This window comes from Kwoniella botswanensis, chromosome 2 (genome assembly GCF_036426115.1).
Source record: "Kwoniella botswanensis chromosome 2, complete sequence".
Taxonomy (NCBI): domain Eukaryota; kingdom Fungi; phylum Basidiomycota; class Tremellomycetes; order Tremellales; family Cryptococcaceae; genus Kwoniella; species Kwoniella botswanensis.
This window is the reverse complement of record NC_088600.1, coordinates 516,532-532,672: the sequence shown is the minus strand read 5'-3', so window position 1 is coordinate 532,672 and position 16,141 is coordinate 516,532. Positions and strand designations below refer to the sequence as shown.

General features: G+C 43.0%; 8 protein-coding genes across 8 annotated transcripts; 5 read left to right on the top strand and 3 right to left on the bottom strand.

The window, feature by feature from the left end:
- Nucleotides 1-699: 699 nt before the first annotated feature.
- L199_007088 (uncharacterized protein) lies at nucleotides 700-1,212 on the top strand (the record flags this gene model as incomplete). Its single annotated transcript, XM_064892785.1, has 1 exon — nucleotides 700-1,212. One exon carries the CDS (start codon nucleotides 700-702, stop codon nucleotides 1,210-1,212), a length of 513 nt encoding a protein of 170 aa, XP_064748857.1.
- Nucleotides 1,213-1,609: 397 nt separating this feature from the next.
- Nucleotides 1,610-3,483, top strand: L199_007087 (uncharacterized protein; the record flags this gene model as incomplete). The annotated part of the gene is made up of 6 exons (XM_064892784.1): nucleotides 1,610-1,645; nucleotides 1,715-1,773; nucleotides 1,853-2,525; nucleotides 2,591-2,886; nucleotides 2,967-3,386; nucleotides 3,447-3,483. The coding sequence occupies 6 exons, from the start codon at nucleotides 1,610-1,612 to the stop codon at nucleotides 3,481-3,483; spliced, it is 1,521 nt and encodes a 506-aa protein (XP_064748856.1).
- A 263-nt stretch (nucleotides 3,484-3,746) lies between these two features.
- Nucleotides 3,747-5,377, bottom strand: L199_007086 (uncharacterized protein; the record flags this gene model as incomplete). The annotated part of the gene is made up of 2 exons (XM_064892783.1): nucleotides 3,747-4,316; nucleotides 4,388-5,377. The coding sequence occupies 2 exons, from the start codon at nucleotides 5,375-5,377 to the stop codon at nucleotides 3,747-3,749; spliced, it is 1,560 nt and encodes a 519-aa protein (XP_064748855.1).
- A 1,674-nt stretch (nucleotides 5,378-7,051) lies between these two features.
- On the top strand, nucleotides 7,052-8,594 carry L199_007085 (ribose-5-phosphate isomerase; the record flags this gene model as incomplete). The annotated part of the gene is made up of 7 exons (XM_064892782.1): nucleotides 7,052-7,132; nucleotides 7,230-7,370; nucleotides 7,446-7,642; nucleotides 7,738-7,870; nucleotides 7,971-8,186; nucleotides 8,296-8,382; nucleotides 8,487-8,594. The coding sequence occupies 7 exons, from the start codon at nucleotides 7,052-7,054 to the stop codon at nucleotides 8,592-8,594; spliced, it is 963 nt and encodes a 320-aa protein (XP_064748854.1).
- Nucleotides 8,595-9,048: 454 nt separating this feature from the next.
- On the bottom strand, nucleotides 9,049-10,569 carry L199_007084 (uncharacterized protein; the record flags this gene model as incomplete). Its single annotated transcript, XM_064892781.1, has 5 exons — nucleotides 9,049-9,223; nucleotides 9,332-9,594; nucleotides 9,693-9,914; nucleotides 10,012-10,163; nucleotides 10,248-10,569. The coding sequence occupies 5 exons, from the start codon at nucleotides 10,567-10,569 to the stop codon at nucleotides 9,049-9,051; spliced, it is 1,134 nt and encodes a 377-aa protein (XP_064748853.1).
- Nucleotides 10,570-11,168: 599 nt separating this feature from the next.
- L199_007083 (uncharacterized protein) lies at nucleotides 11,169-12,331 on the top strand (the record flags this gene model as incomplete). The annotated part of the gene is made up of 7 exons (XM_064892780.1): nucleotides 11,169-11,360; nucleotides 11,431-11,544; nucleotides 11,627-11,722; nucleotides 11,778-11,876; nucleotides 11,960-12,047; nucleotides 12,147-12,213; nucleotides 12,277-12,331. 7 exons carry the CDS (start codon nucleotides 11,169-11,171, stop codon nucleotides 12,329-12,331), a joined length of 711 nt encoding a protein of 236 aa, XP_064748852.1.
- Nucleotides 12,332-12,660: 329 nt separating this feature from the next.
- L199_007082 (uncharacterized protein) lies at nucleotides 12,661-13,840 on the bottom strand (the record flags this gene model as incomplete). Its single annotated transcript, XM_064892779.1, has 4 exons — nucleotides 12,661-12,915; nucleotides 12,984-13,213; nucleotides 13,408-13,557; nucleotides 13,675-13,840. The coding sequence occupies 4 exons, from the start codon at nucleotides 13,838-13,840 to the stop codon at nucleotides 12,661-12,663; spliced, it is 801 nt and encodes a 266-aa protein (XP_064748851.1).
- Nucleotides 13,841-14,128: 288 nt separating this feature from the next.
- L199_007081 (uncharacterized protein) lies at nucleotides 14,129-15,825 on the top strand (the record flags this gene model as incomplete). The annotated part of the gene is made up of 4 exons (XM_064892778.1): nucleotides 14,129-14,207; nucleotides 14,272-14,447; nucleotides 14,513-14,750; nucleotides 14,840-15,825. The coding sequence occupies 4 exons, from the start codon at nucleotides 14,129-14,131 to the stop codon at nucleotides 15,823-15,825; spliced, it is 1,479 nt and encodes a 492-aa protein (XP_064748850.1).
- Between the last annotated feature and the right edge of the window lie 316 nt (nucleotides 15,826-16,141).

The window sequence follows — 16,141 nt, the reverse complement described above, 5'->3', positions numbered from 1 at the left end:
TTATTGAATCTTATAAATATGTTCATGAGATTAAAGACCTCTGTCGATTCTTTGGATATGAGAACACACACCGCAAGTGGCAATTCTATGGCTCCGTACTACACCATTTCAAGGTGGCCTGTCCGGTTATATCGGGTCGAAGGTATGTATCAGAGAGCGATCGATGCTGAGTCTACAGATGTTGATGCGAACGGTATTCAGAGTCCACCGGGGGTAGCCGTCGACTTTGAAGGTGTCTCTTGCCCTCTGTGTCACAGTGCGATGAAAGGTATCATGCCTCGCAGGACATGAGGACCGGTCTCTCTGCGTGATCGTGCCGGTTGAACGCAACTCCCATCTGGGTTCATCTGGATCCAGCTACCATTGCGTCGTTCAGATGCAGAGTCAAGCCGAACGGCATTTCTTTTGAGACACTTTCCGAGCACAAACACGTGGCGGTTGAATTGATTTGCTGGAATGTGATCGGCGATAATGATGTCATCGCTAGTTACCGGTTAACTACTATTACCGATCGGCATTCATCCATTCGCTCCATGTAAATCTGCTTCAACGGAATTCTACAATATCCTTAATCTCCTCAACTATTCCATCCACTGCTATTCTGGTTTCCCAGCTGAATCCAAACATCTGCCACAGCAAACCTACATCACATATCACACCCAAAGGACCCAACTGGAGCCCCCTCATTACCTTGGCATCATGTCAACTTCCAAATCATCGTCTCTTGTCAACCCCACCTATACACCCGTACCATCACCTCCAGGGGGATTCACATCTTTCCAATCATTCTATCCATTCTACTTGGGCGAACATTCCCTCCCCTTGACCAGGAGATTACATCTTGTCGGAACGTCCATCGCCTTGACTTCATTCGCTCGATCGACCCTTTCCCTCGTCCCCATCGCACTATCCTACGCGGCCAGGTCGTTCCCTCCTTCAGGCGGTATACATGCCCTGCACAATCAAGGCTTTATCACTTCCCTAGGACTAGATGTGATATTGGCTAAATGGTCGGTGAACACGCAGTTCCTGGAATTGGAAGGTATAGGAAGATGGTTACTTGGTGGTGTAGTGGGTGCATATGCGTTTGCGTGGATAGGTCATTTCTTCATTGAGAAGAATCGACCTGCAACCTTCAAATATCCCATCTGGAGCTTGAGGGGTGATTTGAAGATGTGGTGGGAGGTGGTAACGCTCAGAAGGGATTTCTAATGGGTAGAGGAGAAGAAGGTGAAGCGAAGTATGCGGAAGTAAGATGTATATGAGCCAAGTATGCTGCGAATTCCATAATGTAACAAACGGAACATGAATGGATCACTACTACCGCTCATAAGCTGGCTCTTTCGCTTCTCCCTGTCTCCAGCGAATGTACAGCATCATTGTCTATTGCGCTTACTGCTGCTTAAAGGAGGAGTGCCACGTGAGAGCCATGTGTTTGCTAAAGTGGAGGTCGCGTTGTCGAAGTCTGTGCAAGGGAATTCTCGTTGCTTCGACTACCATCCTGACATCTAATGAGACAAAGGTGACTCTCACTCCTTTTCCCAATCACACTCATTGTCATAATCATATCCTCTCGCTCAGAAAAGCTGTCAGCGTAATATTAGCCACAATGCCGCTTAATTACTCAAAATGGGACAACCTGGAGGTGAGCTGCTTTCCCATTGATGTCCATCGGGAGCGGCCTTAGCTGAGATGAGAATTGGCTTGTACACAGTTATCAGACGACTCGGACATTGAGGAACACCCAAATGTCGATAAGAAGAGTATGATAAGGTGGGTGTCTAGCTTATTGTATCCTTGATATATCTTTACACATGCTAACAAAGTATAATGGTGGTGGTAATGGGGTTAGATGGAAACAACGTGATATTCATGAAAAGAGAGAAGCTCGTAAACTTCAAATCGCAAAATACAAATCTGAACTTTCGCTAAATTCAGTACTTCGTCCACGAATCGAAGCGATCGTCAAGGGAGTATCGGAAAAGGGATTAGATCATTATCGATCAGTTCAGAGGAGGTTGAAAGAAAATCCATCAGATGAAAAACCAGATACTGGATCTCCTAATCAACCTACATACGATATGATGATTTCCCAATTGCTCTCCGACGTATATCGGGAATCATCTTTCATAGTAGATGGAGCCCAGATCTCTAAAGGTGGGGTGGTATTGGATAAAGATGGAAAGGCAATTAATGGTACTTCCGAACATAAAATACCTGAATGGGCCAATGAGATGAACATTCCCGAACAGAAAAAGAAAGGGTTGGAGATTGCTTTGGAACAAAGGCTGAATTGGCATATACAAGAATTAGATAAGAGAGATAAAGTAGTGAAGGATGAATTGGAAAAGGAGGAGAAGGAACAAGCAAAGAAGATTACAAGTGAGGGAATACATGATGGTTGGTCGAAGAGTATGGTGAATAAACCTAAACCTAGTCCTTTGGATGATAAACCAAAGTTACCAAAGAGTACTCAAAAGGAAAAGACAGAGACGATCGAAGTGCTGAATCCTAAATCTGTTGAGGTGAGCTCATTTTAGTTGTCTGTAGGTCCTGTAGAACGAATTTTTACTGATAATTTCTATACTAGTCGAAACCAGCTGCAGAAGAAGAAAACGACGAAGACGAAGAAGATTTCGGTCCTCTCACACCTTCAGCAAGAGCATTTTCCAATATCCCTATCGGCGCATTCGAAAAGTCTTTCGCATTCATTCAAAAAGATTCATCGGTCTTGACTGAATCCACTCACGACTCGCTTCTAGCAGAAGCATTTGACGCTGAACGACGAGGAGACAAAGACCTGGCTAAGAGATGCGTACATCAGAGTCTGTTGATTAACTATTGTAGACAATTGGGTAGGGATGGTGTAGGCTTGTTCTTTCAAAAGTAGGTTCTTACATTATTAAACTTATATTATACCCGTCTGGATCATTTGTCGATATTGACATTGACGCACTGGTATATAGGATGATTTCACATAATCCCAAATCAATCGAAATGTTCTTACAAGATTTCAACCAGACCTACTCCCGTATCGCCCAACGTACAGCCGAGATGATCGCTGAGGAAGCTGCAGCGGGAGAAAGAGAGCAGATCCAGCTGGTTGCCGAGGATCCATCGATGGAAATCGGATTTAACCTTCCTGAAGGACCACCTCCAGATGATTTGAGATTGGAAGGTGAAGGAACGGAAGAAATGGATATTGAACAAGTCAAATTGTTCCTTCAGAGGAAATGGGATATATTCCAAAACTTCCCGGAAAGTTTGAGAAATGCTTTGAAAACTGAGAAATTGGATGAAGTGAATAAAGTATTGGGTAAGATGAAAGTTGCGGAAGCGGAAGAGGTGGTTGAATTGTTGCAGGAAGGTGGAATGTTGAGTTTCAGGTGAGTCTGACGACGAATCAAACAATCGTGAGGATGAAAAGCTAATTGGTTTGATTGTAGTGAGAAAGGTGTAAGAGATATGACACAGGGGCAATAATTTGATATGAGTTGATGCACAGTACTCTAAATGGATCCAAGTGCTCGATACGATTTGAAAATGATTTGAAAACGATCAATGGTCTGCAGTACGTTATATGAATGTGATGGTGTTTATAACTATGAATATGTACATCATGACACATACAATATAAACATAAACATATGAACACTGTAAAGTCTAACATGCCATTATATGATATAAGTGTAACTGTGATAATGTATACCCTGGTCACACATTTACTGTAAAATATATACATGAAATCAGTTGTCCCTCTTAACTATTTTACTAAGTTTAGGAGTAACGTCCAACCAGCCATTACTAGGTTGTTTGATCTTGATAGTTTCTATGCTTAATTCGCTAGTCCTACTTTCAATCCTTCTCAAATCCAGGTCCACATCCATATTAGATTTAGTTTCTTTGGAATTTGACCATGGAGATAAAGAGTTAATATGTATAGATACTTTATCTTCTGCGATATGATCTTTAGGAGGTGTAGATGGTCCGTTCCCAAATGAACATGGACTAGTAGGTGATGGAGAGGCCGAAACGGATAATCCACAATCTATAACTTCCACTTCAACTTCGTCCCCTTCCACTTCTTCTCCTCCTGTAGAAGGGGAGTGGGACTGAGAGAAGGTAGTTCTAGAAGGTGTCAAAAGACAGGGATTATCTATAGCTGTCGAAAATGCTTCTAGAGGGATATCGGGTGATAGGCATGTGACGGGTGGTGACGGACCAAGGGGGAATCGCCAGTTGGGTAAAGTGGGGATAGGCAGTCGAAGATTAGGTCGAGTACGACGGGTAGATGGAGCGGAAGGACGGGAGGGTGTCTGTATCGATAGCACAACATGGTAAGCATTACGCTGGGGATTTTATCAAAGATGAATGCGAACACACTCACATTTGCTAACATATTCTCCACTAGATCCTCATCATTCATCGAATCCCTTCCACCTTTCAAACTATTACCTCTCACATGTAATTTCTCTTTCAGACTATTACTTCTGACTAGGGATAAATCCACTTCGATCTCGCTCCTCATCCTTCTCTTATGCATCTTACATCTATCCTCTCCATCGTGACTCGTTGTCGTTTCCAGATCTAACGGAGTCAAGGTGAACGGTTCCAATACTCTTCTTTTGGAGGATGTCGAAGATGAAGAAGAGAATCGCTTAGTCAGAGCTTCAACAACCTTATCATCGTTTCCATCTTTATTCTGATGATTGGGCGAAGTAGTAGTAGGGCTGGTACATGCCAGACCTGAAAGACTCCAAGATAAAGAAGCAGACATTATACCAGCAATCGAACTTAGACTTTTCCCCTTTTTATGATGACTATGATGACTCGATTTCCTTTCCAGTCGTGAAGGTAGTCCATGATCTCGAGCAGTTTCAGCATCATCAGAAGAAGAGGTACTTCCCATATCTTCGAAAGGGGGAAAATAAGAAACGCAATCTATAGAAGGTAATCTAGATGGTGATTGAGGTTGGGTTTGAATTTGAGTTTCCGAGATGAATTTCTTTGATCTACATGAACGTACTGACGAAGATCTTGATAATCCCGAGTTCGGCAATTCTCTAAAATTAGGTGATTGAGGTCGATGTTTCAATGATGAACTTCTTGATATTGTATTCGTACTTGAATTCGAGGACCCGGCTTGATCCAATGACATTTGTGTCTGGGTCAACCGATGGATTGAATGATAAGTGGGAATTGACGATACAGATTTAGCTTTGCTGGTATGCTGATAATGTGGCGAAGTAGATCGAGAGTAGGAGTGAGATGCCGATGCATTGGATAGAGGAGAACATGGTCTGGAAAGTGGTGAGGCCGGTCGATAAGAGGAGATGGAAGATGATGAGGAAGAAGGAGGATAAGCGAGAGTCGACATGGTGTTGGTTCAGTAGGATGTTGAGCTGGTTATGCTTGTTGGGCAGCTTAAATGGATGACCCGCCTTGGTATATCTATAATGTCTATCTATACTATTCTATATATAATCCTATCGTCGACCTCTTTACCGTCACACCAGAGAAAGAGACCCCAATCTCTTTGAAACCATGAGATCGAACTAGATTAAAGCCTGGAATCTGATAGTGTCGATGTCGAGAGGGAGGCTGAAACCGAAACCTACAGGTGCAGGTGCAGATGCAAATGCAGGTAGATGAATGAAGTATGCTGGTGATTTAATGACAATAGCCTTTCAGTCGATACTGAAATATTTTCTGTCTCTATATCTTTGTCTAGTGTTGTCGTGACGTCAGAGACGTGGTCGAAGCGTTGTCGGCTCAATACATTCTAAAATGAAGACATCATCTACTAAGATATAATAGTCCAGTTCAGTTGATCGAGGTGGATCGAATGACGATGACGTGAAGAGTAATCGGGCGAAAATAGAGGAAGTTATACCAATATATATCCCCTGTCCTGTCGTGTGGTGAGTTACTGCTGGTGATGTGATGTGATCTGCGCTGCGCTATTACCGGATACTGTCGTTGGTTATACCTGAATGAACCTTGCAATTTTACTCTTATTGATCTTACCTGGACTAAAGCTCTGGACTCTTATGGTGTTGTGGAGTTGACATCAACTGACGGCTGAAAATTGACCGTTAATCTGACTGTGACTCAAGCAGAGACCTTTGGTTTTGCAAAAGATGATCACAGCCACTTCTCTCAACCTAACCAAACCAGCTCAAAATACAGTGGTCATAAGGTCCGAAAGATTGCGATTGTGATTCCCGGAGGGAACAGGGAATTGAGATATCAGGAAATGCGATAAAAAATGGGGTCGGAGAGTTGTCACTTTGGATGGGTATTGAGGCTTGATTTAGTTGATCTATTGATCTCTCACACGTGTCAGATGTTCAGCGATCAATCTAAGATCCATAAGATTCATCACAAGATATGATGTGCTTGCTGCTACTTGTAGGTGCTATTTGAAGAAGATCAGTTGACGGTGATGGTGATGACGATATATGACATGCGATTGGTATGGAAGGAGGGGTCATCCTTTGAATGCATCCTTAATTAGCAATCAGTGCAAACAATGAGTTCCTTTGATTGTGTATCACCGCTGTACTTGTGTCGATGACAACAACGATCAGATGAGATGAGAAAAGAAACAAGTCGCGTCGTTAAGATCAACAAGGCCTGGAACCTGACCTAGTAGTTCGTACAGCCTAGACCCCCTTAGGTTGTTGCCCCACGTGGGAAATCGGGACCTACATCGAGACTCTACGTAATCCGGATATATGAAAGTTATCTCTGTGGCACAACGTGGTCATCGCTAGTTCCCGGTGGAATGGACCGGCGTCATTGTCAATTTCAAAGACAGCTCCAGGTGAGAACATCCGGAAGACAGGACGGATTTAGGAAAGATGAGGAATGTCTACTATATATGTGCTCGTCCATATCGAGAGATAACATCAAGGCCACCGCACGCTAGTGAATTACCCAAGCCTTTCGTCGGTCTAGCATCCAGTAACTTTCGTCTGATACCTCAAAGAAAGAATAATTGACCAAGATATACTCATTCGCCAGATCAACATTATCAACATTACGAAAGATGCCTACTCCAGCAGCGGAACAGTTGAAAGCCAAATTATCGAGTGGTGCCGCAGCTGAGATGAAAGCTACCAACCCAGCTGTGAGTAGGGGCGTGTCAAACTCTTTGCTTATTAATGCATCAGATGTAGAAGTACAAGCGTGATTGGTATTGAAGTTGATGTTCAACTTGAAAATAGTTCATCCCACCTACCCAACCTTTAACACCAGGTAATCAGCTCCCCACATCTGTTCCACTCCCCGTTTTACCCGCCGTAGAATCAGCCAAGAGATTGGCAGCTTTCGCAGCTGTAGATAGACATATCGGCTTACAACATAAGGTGGGTCAAACGTTTCTCTTTCCCTCGGCCGATCAACCTTGACTGACTCGTACTGTTCTAATGTCTATCCTATAGGTGATTGGTATAGGATCAGGATCAACTGTCCCATATGTAGTAGATCGAATAGTTGCTCAAGGATATCAAGCCAACAAAGATAGAGTCTTCTTACCTACTGGTTTCCAATCAAAGGAATTGATCATCAAAGCTGGACTTACGTTGGGGGACGTAGATCAATATGCTAGGATTGACGTGACTATTGATGGAGCTGATGAGTGAGTGGAAAAGCTGGTCGAGAGAAATGATCATAGTCATCCATGACTATCGTTCCACTATGATTGATTCCGGCTGATCATACTCCCGATTTCAGAGTCGACAACGACCTCAACTCCATCAAGGGCGGTGGAGCCTGTCAACTCCGTGAGAAAGTATTGGCAGAAGCAGCGGATACTTGGGTGATCGTTGCGGATTATAGGAAAAATTCACATATCTTAGGTACGACAGTGAGTCAACCATCGCTTACACTGACAAACGTGCTTTTCTGGCATCGACCAAGAGCAAGAACCTCAATTGACTCTGCGTTTGCTATTTTTCTTTTTTAAGTGGACTCAAGGTATACCAATAGAAGTGGCACCTTTCGCCTACGCCAAAGTCCTCACCAACCTCTCTCATATGGGTTCACCCCACAAATTACCAAATGGTAAACCCGGATTGAGTCTGAGAATGGGAAAGATGAAAGCCGGTCCGGTAGTATCGGATAATGGTAATTTCATTATCGATGCTCCTTTCCCAGAGGAAATGATGAAAGATCCTCTTGATGTGAGTATGAATGGTTTCTCGATTAGTTTCGAAACTCATATCCTCTCCTGTGACAACATTGTGCAAATGTGTAATTGACAATTGGCAATATTGCTTTTCTTGAACATAGTTATTGCACCGAATAAAAATGTTAACTGGAGTGGTGGAAGTGGGTTTGTTCTGTAATATGGCTAAAGCTGCTTACTTTGGTAACGAGGTGAGTTGTATTCTAAGTTTCACATATTGTCGAATTTCCTTTCAAAACGTTTTTCGAGTCTCGAGATTTCTCCTACTGATTTCATCATTTCATGTGTCATATAGGACGGCACGGTGTTGATTCGATCAAATGACGGTTCAGTCGACAAGATCAGTTCGGTACCCAATACACCGGAATTGAAAGCTCAATCTGATGGTGCTGCTATCCCTTGATCTTATTTGTCTATGGAGAATCTAGTACGTGGTAGCGTAGAAAGAAAGGCAGAAGGAGAACAAGAAGCAGAAGAACAAGAAGTAGGAGTTAAACCTTAAACGGATTAGGTTCTTGCTTGAAAAGATATATGTATAGTATACTTGACCACCGTTGCTGATTGATCTAACGAGTTAGCAGGTCAGGCCAGGTTGCTATGGAAAATCTTGAAAAAAGGCTTCAATAACTGAAAGAGCGATACATATCGTATAAGATAAACCAAAAGCAGACAAATCGTGATTATGACTATAACTACACCTGACATTTTACGACAACTGTAAATCATCTGTCGAGCTTTTTATGAAGACTGATTCATCCGATACCCCCTATTCACTTACATTGCTCATCCCAGAATTAAAGAGAGCTTTGTTTCTGTTTCTACTTTTCATTCTGTTCAGACCCTCACTCCACCTTGAACTACTCGAAATGCAATACTCTACCTTGTTCCGAACTTTTCCTAGCCAATTCAATAATCTTCAACACCGTCAGAACCTGTTCACTCTTGATTGATAATTTACTTCTATCTCCTGAATTGATCGATTCGTACAGATTCTCATAGAGAGCTTTGTAATTCCCACTAATAGCTGGGACTCTGTTGGAGAAGGGTATGAATTATCAGTTTACGAGGTAAGTATTGATTATGAAGTTGAAAATCTATGAAGAACGAAAAACGAAAAACGAAAAACGGTATTACACTCACTTTTCTTCAGTAAAATCCGTACCATCCCTCTCCTCTTTCGCGACCCACATCGTCCCCCATCCATCTTCAGGCTCACTATCGAATCCCTCGTGATCTACCGGACTATCAAACGACTTGAGGGAAGGATGTGAAGAAGGTAAAGTGTATTTGGTATATGTACCTTTGGTTCCTTTCACCAGGAAACGAAGTTGATGAGGTGATGCAGAGACAATGGAGGCTTTGAGCGTGATTGTTTGAGATGGATAGAACAAATTGACCTCGAACTTGATAATCACAATAACATATTAGCATCAATTCTACAATGACGTTTTCGCCTCGATGATCTCATGAATGTGAGCAAGGTTGGAGAGTGACCACTCACGTTCTCATCCATTCCTATACCTCTCGAGTCCCATACCCTACCCTGGACCTTTTCTGGTTTACCAAACAAGACAACAGCCTGATCGATCAGATGACTACCTAAATTGTATATCGCATTGTTCGATTCACCAGGAGTTTCCTTCCAATTCGTTCCGGGCGTGTAGGTGGAGGGCAATGGTCGATATCGATCGAATGAAGAGGTGAGCTCGGTGATTTTACCGAGCTGTCAATTGATCAGTATGATTGGGAAAAGAAAGGTGACGGAGAATGTAGGGTTGTAGGTGTGTGTTTGTAACTTGGAATTTGAAAATCAGACTTACCGTATTGTCATCCAGTAACTTCCTTAAAGTCAAAAAATCACTATCCCATCTTCTATTTTGATATACACCCAGTATTAAACCTTTATCTTCGGCAAGTGAGTACAACTCTTGAGCTTCTGCGTATGTTGGACAAATCGGTTTTTCAATCAACACTTTCAATAACAATGAGAAGTTAGCATGAAATTTTACCTGTATGATATTGACGCTTGTTTTCATAATTTCGAAAAGACACTCACCATGTTTACCACTATTCAAACATCTCTTGGCATATTCATAATGCGTATTATTCGGTGTACTAACCACGACCAATTCCACTTCTGTGTCTTCCAACACTTCCTCTAAATTTCTTACCACTTTCACATCCCGGAGTTTGCCCGACTCAGTCAAAGGATCGAGTCTTCCTTTAGGAGTCCGCTCGTATATCGAGTGTAGGACGAAGTGCTCAGGCAAGTGTGCGATGGACGGTTGGTGAAATACTGATAGGGACATGCCTGTTCCCAGGATGGCGGTTCTGATGGGCCCATGAGAGGAGCGGGGTTTGATAGGAGCAGTGGACATTTCGACCTGATGAGTTGTAATGGTCAGTTTTCGATAAGATCTGAACTGCAAAATCTTCAGTCGAGATGTGAGTGAGCTTGAGCTATTTATACATTGATCACATTGATACGATTCAGCATGTGGTCAGATCGAGTGGAGGTGATTCACCTTCACACGGTCCGTAACGGACCGACTGAACCATACATAGACAAGCTACTCCAAGCTGGCCGCATCTGATCTGTGAGAGATCCAGATTCAATATTCATAGGGATGCATCTCCGTTGGAAAGTAGTCGATGAATAACTAACTACATGTAAAAACGTAGGTCCTTGAGTGGAGCATGGTCACACGTCGATTGCCATGATCATCTTACAACGGTAGTATGCAGTCGTAGCAGCAGCTCAGGGTCCGAATTGGCTGAACATTACAAAACTGTAGTGTAGTTGTATATCATCAATTCAGTCGTACAGTATGATGTTAAGATTCAAGATGAGTGGAGGTGAGTCAACCAAAACAAACACCTTGCCTTCTCTCATCCTTCTCTCTCACTCTCACACCCGTGACCAGCATCAAACTTGCTTCAAGGTGACAAGGTGACTGGCTGATTCTGACGGAACGCAATGACCAATACCAGCAATCGCTCTACTCACCCACTACACGACCTCTCGCAGACCATACACGCTACTCTCCTCTCACCTCCCGCTCAATTCCTCTTGGTCTCATCAGTTAACAACGATCAATGGTGTATCTGTTTGTTTAATACTACAAAGAGTGTCAGTAAGGTATGGTCTATCGAAAGACCTCTTAAGCAGGTATGTCAGATTCCCACTGAGAGATACATACTGTATCATCCCAACCTGATCATCTGGTTCAACACCGTAGATAGCAGATCATGGGGAAAAGGAAAATATAGAAGAAGCGATCCGACAAGGTCTACTCCACGTGGATTGTGGAACGAAGAGACAGGTTGATCTCACCACTCTGAATACAATAGACGTAAGCTTTCATCGTGAATCTATCCGTGACCTAATCCGGACCAAATTAGTCTTAAGGAATAGCTTACACCTGAAACACACAGTTACATATTCTCATTCAGCCTAATCCGTTGATTCTGAACCTGAAAGAAGGAGATATCGATGATCACATTTCGAAATTGATGAATGCTACTTATAAGGTAAGCTAACACGTTAAACATCGGAGCTATCTGCTGACTTGTCGAGATGAATTAGCTGTTATCTCGTCCTGAAGGTAAATCCAAGCAAAATGGAAACACTGCAGACTCGGATGTAGAAGTTAGAGAGTTGAAATTACAACTGTCTCAGAGAGATGTGAGATCCATGTTCTTACAATCATCACTGTATAACCCACAACGCCTTGACCTTTGATAGCAGCACTGATGATCGTTTTGTAGGCCGAGATAGCGAACCTTAACTCTAGATTATCAAGTCTCAAAGCTACTATAGTACGAGCTACAGCTTCCGATGTGAATAAGAAGAAAGGTGAGTTATATTCTGCTTCTGTAGCTGGATCCCGGGCGATGGATATTTCGGATAAACGAGCGAACGAAGCTGGTTTCCTTTGATGTATCATGAACGCAGTTCAACAATCACCACAGAAACAGAAACCTTTACCTGGTGCTAGTCAATTACAACCTAATCAGAAAAGGTGAGCTATGCTACCCTGATTGATAATATCATACTGATAGCTGACTTGATCGACGGTTCACAGGAGAAAGGTCGTCGAAGATGAATTTGCGGGAAGTAGTAGTGATGAGGACGATTGAGCAGAGCGAAATCTGTCGATCCATTAACTTTCGATATAAGGATATGGTAGGATAAATATATATGGAATTGAGCGTAATTACACTTGTAGTATACAATACAATACATTCAGTACTCATTTGTTTGTTGTATATGTCTTATTATGTTACGTTGTGTCATGCTGTTGTGCATTCAACATACGGATATACGTACAGGAAGTGACATTGTAGCAAGTCACAATTGTTTCGTGAGGTCTTTCGCCATAAGCATGAAGAACAAGTTCACTCCACTACTTTAAATACATCAATCCAGCCCTCCTGTATCATTTTCCTCATTGTCCTTAAAAACCATCTTACGACCTAGCCGAAACCCCTTTCACACCCCATTTTCTCTTCACCCCTTTCCCCGCTGTCACTCCCTTCAAACCGTCCAACGGGCTTGAATCCTGCTTATCATCAACCCTATTGTAATTCACCACACCCAATTCAGGTGGTATATCACCACGTTCAGTAGCTGTCAGCTTTATAAAATCCAACAAGGCCGACGTCACCTGAATCGGTTGGTTGTGATTATGATTTTGATCTTCTTTGTTTGGTGTATCATTCCCCTACAGCAGACAACGGACATTATCATCAAGTTGGATTCCCTAATCAACCTAGTCAATATCACACTCACTTTATCACTGGCGTCTTCATTCACCATGGTCCATTTCTTGGGTAAGACGGGGAACCAGTCTTGTGAATAAGCAGGTTTAATACCTCTTGCTTTTGCTTTTGCGGTCGACGAGAAATCAGGTTTGATATCTTCCCCTTCTTCCCCTTGTTGTTCGTCAAGTAACGAAGAGAGGGTGGGGAAGGTGGGTGAAGGTGGTGTAGAGCTAGAAGGGTCATATGATATCTCAGGAGCTGCAAGCTCAAGTGAAAGTGAAACGTCAGTACATGTTACTAGTCCTTTTGATTTACATATTTTCAGAGAACGAGCGTGTCTCGTGAGGAGTGGAAAATAGGGAAGAACAGCAATTTTCAAGCCTTCCTGAATAGACTCGCTGCTCCATTTCTGGTACAAGACATGTTGGTATCAGTGTATCGACTCCACTCACCTTTACCCCTCTTCCGTTTCGACTCCCTCTTCATCCTCTTTACTCCCCACCCACTCTCCTCCTGCGCAGCTACTAGATCAATGGCATTGGCCTCGCGTCGTCCTGACAGATGAGCAAGTTCGAGTGATTCTTCGAATAAGTTGTTCACATCTGTGGATCCATATTCAGGTCGTTAGTTTTGCCTATTCAGCCTTGTACAGCATGCCCCTTGTTGAGGGAGAGGAAGACATTCAACTGAAGACACGTCTAAGCCATGATTGTACTCACGATGTTCCAGCAATCGCTCAATGTCTGTTAGAGCACCTGCTTCTGCACCTTCGAAACCCCTCTTGAGTAACAGATCCACTATCACCTGCCGTACACACGCCTGAGGGACATCGGGAGGTAGGTAGCTGGACGTCGAGCTAGAAGGTAGAGATCGTATGGTCGACATTGTTTGGGTTATTTTGGTTATGGTTATGATGATGCAGAATACAGAAGATGCAAGATTGTTTATGCGTTTATGCGTTTATGCGGTTGTATGGTGAAGGTGGAGGAGGTTCGTGCGAATCCCACTTTCACTCCCTCAATCGCATCACTACTTCTGCCGTCTTTTCTTTCGCTTTGCTTCCTTCCATGATATCGGTACCAAATCAATAGCGAGAAGGGCATCGGGGATCCATCTCTCCTCTACTTCCGTACGTCCAAGGAAGCGCGACAAGCTTACTGCTCATCTCTCGTGATGACATCAAACAACGATAACCCTAATAAGATCCTTCTTCTCCATCCACCTATTCTCAACCCCTCATCATTCTTGAACCGTAAGCTACAGCATCTACCTTTGTTGTGTGTCTCAGCTTATCTCATGACCATACATCTGAACAGGTCTGACCGGTGTCGACGATCACGACGATGCGGAAGATCATATACGATGGACAATCGATAATAAATACTATACTGCCGATGTGGACATACATTGTGCACCTCTGAGTAAAACCGTTGATGATGTTCTGATCAGTAATTCGAGAGACATCGACGTGATACTTTATGTTTTTGAGGATGTAAGTTCGACTGATCATATATGTTTCAGGTCGTTACTCTACTTTTCGCTTACCGTTCGATGCAGATACCTGCATCATTACCTCCAACGTTGATCAAGCTGCTTTCGACACCTCGAGATATAGCTTTGGCTATACGATCACTTCTCTTCCAATCGTCAGAGCAGTGTGAAGATGAGCAGGAAGATAATTCAAACTTGGAGGAAAACGAGGGATCCGCCAATGATGTAGTGGACATGCTGGAAGAAGTAGGAATGGAATTTATCGACGAGGTCAATCCCTTGACTGAGGAAGATGACGAAAGGCGTGAGTACATGACATCTTACTATCCTATCTATACATCATTCTTTTTACAGTGGCATTTGTAGCTTATACACTGGTCATATGACCTATAGCCATGCCACCCCTGGAGATAATCCGACAAACACTAATGACCCACCTCTGGCCATCGATGAATCGTAAACCACTCAACATAGCCAATACATCTGAATTACCAAGACCATCAGAAATCTCAAATCTTACACCACCCCCCGCTTCCTCTTCGACGTTACCAATACCTCACATCTTCCCAGAGACATTTCAACCTACTTCGTCCTCTCAGATCCCACCAATCGGCCCATCAGGTTCGTCATTCCCTGATTTGGAAGATCTAAAAAGGGAAATCGCCAAAGCAAACTTTGGAATTGATTTTGATGATATTGATAAGCTGGATAGGTTGAATGATGATTTCGATTTTGATGATGAGGATGAAGATTTCGGTCCGGCGGAAGAGGAATATGCGAGGTTGGACGATTGGTTAGACTCTGATGATGAAGATATAAACAATATCAAATCAAACAAGGATGGTATCGAACCAGATGGGAAAGAGACGATACCACCAAAACAAGATGATCTGGCATCAGTATTGGAATCGATATCAAAACAAGATCAACAAATCCTTCATCCCCACCCTGAGCCTCAGCCTCAGCCTCGTCTTGAGGGAGATTGGTTAGATACGGATGATAAAAAGTTCGATCCGATATCATCTGATTTACCATCAAGATCCACCAGTACCGCTTTACCTCAACAACATGTGCAGGAAGGAGACGCAGAGGGATTTGAAGATGATTTCGATGTTGATGAATTTACAGAATATCAAACTGCCCCTTCAACCCAATCTCGACCACATCAACGACAAGACAATCTCGAAAATACGGATATGACACTGTCTATGGACCCCACGCCGTTGTTATTGCATCTACAAAGTGTGCGCGCCGAACTGGCCGCAGTGGAGGATCCGGATGAAAGAAGGTTCAGAGCAGGGAAGGAAGTACAGCAGATACTTGCTAGTCTGGGTATGGGAGAGATGGGAGATGATGATTTGGGATTGGATGAGATATGATGGGTGTGAACCTGCTAGTCAGTAAACATGATAACGCTTTTACATAGTGTACAGTAATCCACTTATCATGAGATCATATGTGTACAGACATCTTGTTCATCGATTCAACATATCATGTGTCACCTGATCATCCATGATCAAATACATCATGCAGAGATTACCTCTTGTACTGCGTCCTGTGAGCTCGCAGAGCCTTAAACAAGCTGTAGTACCAGTGAACGAATACTGTGATTCTCACACCATCTTTGATACATTTCCCCCTACGGGATATCATCATGAAATAGCATTTGTGGTAAAATCAGATTTCCGTTCTGAG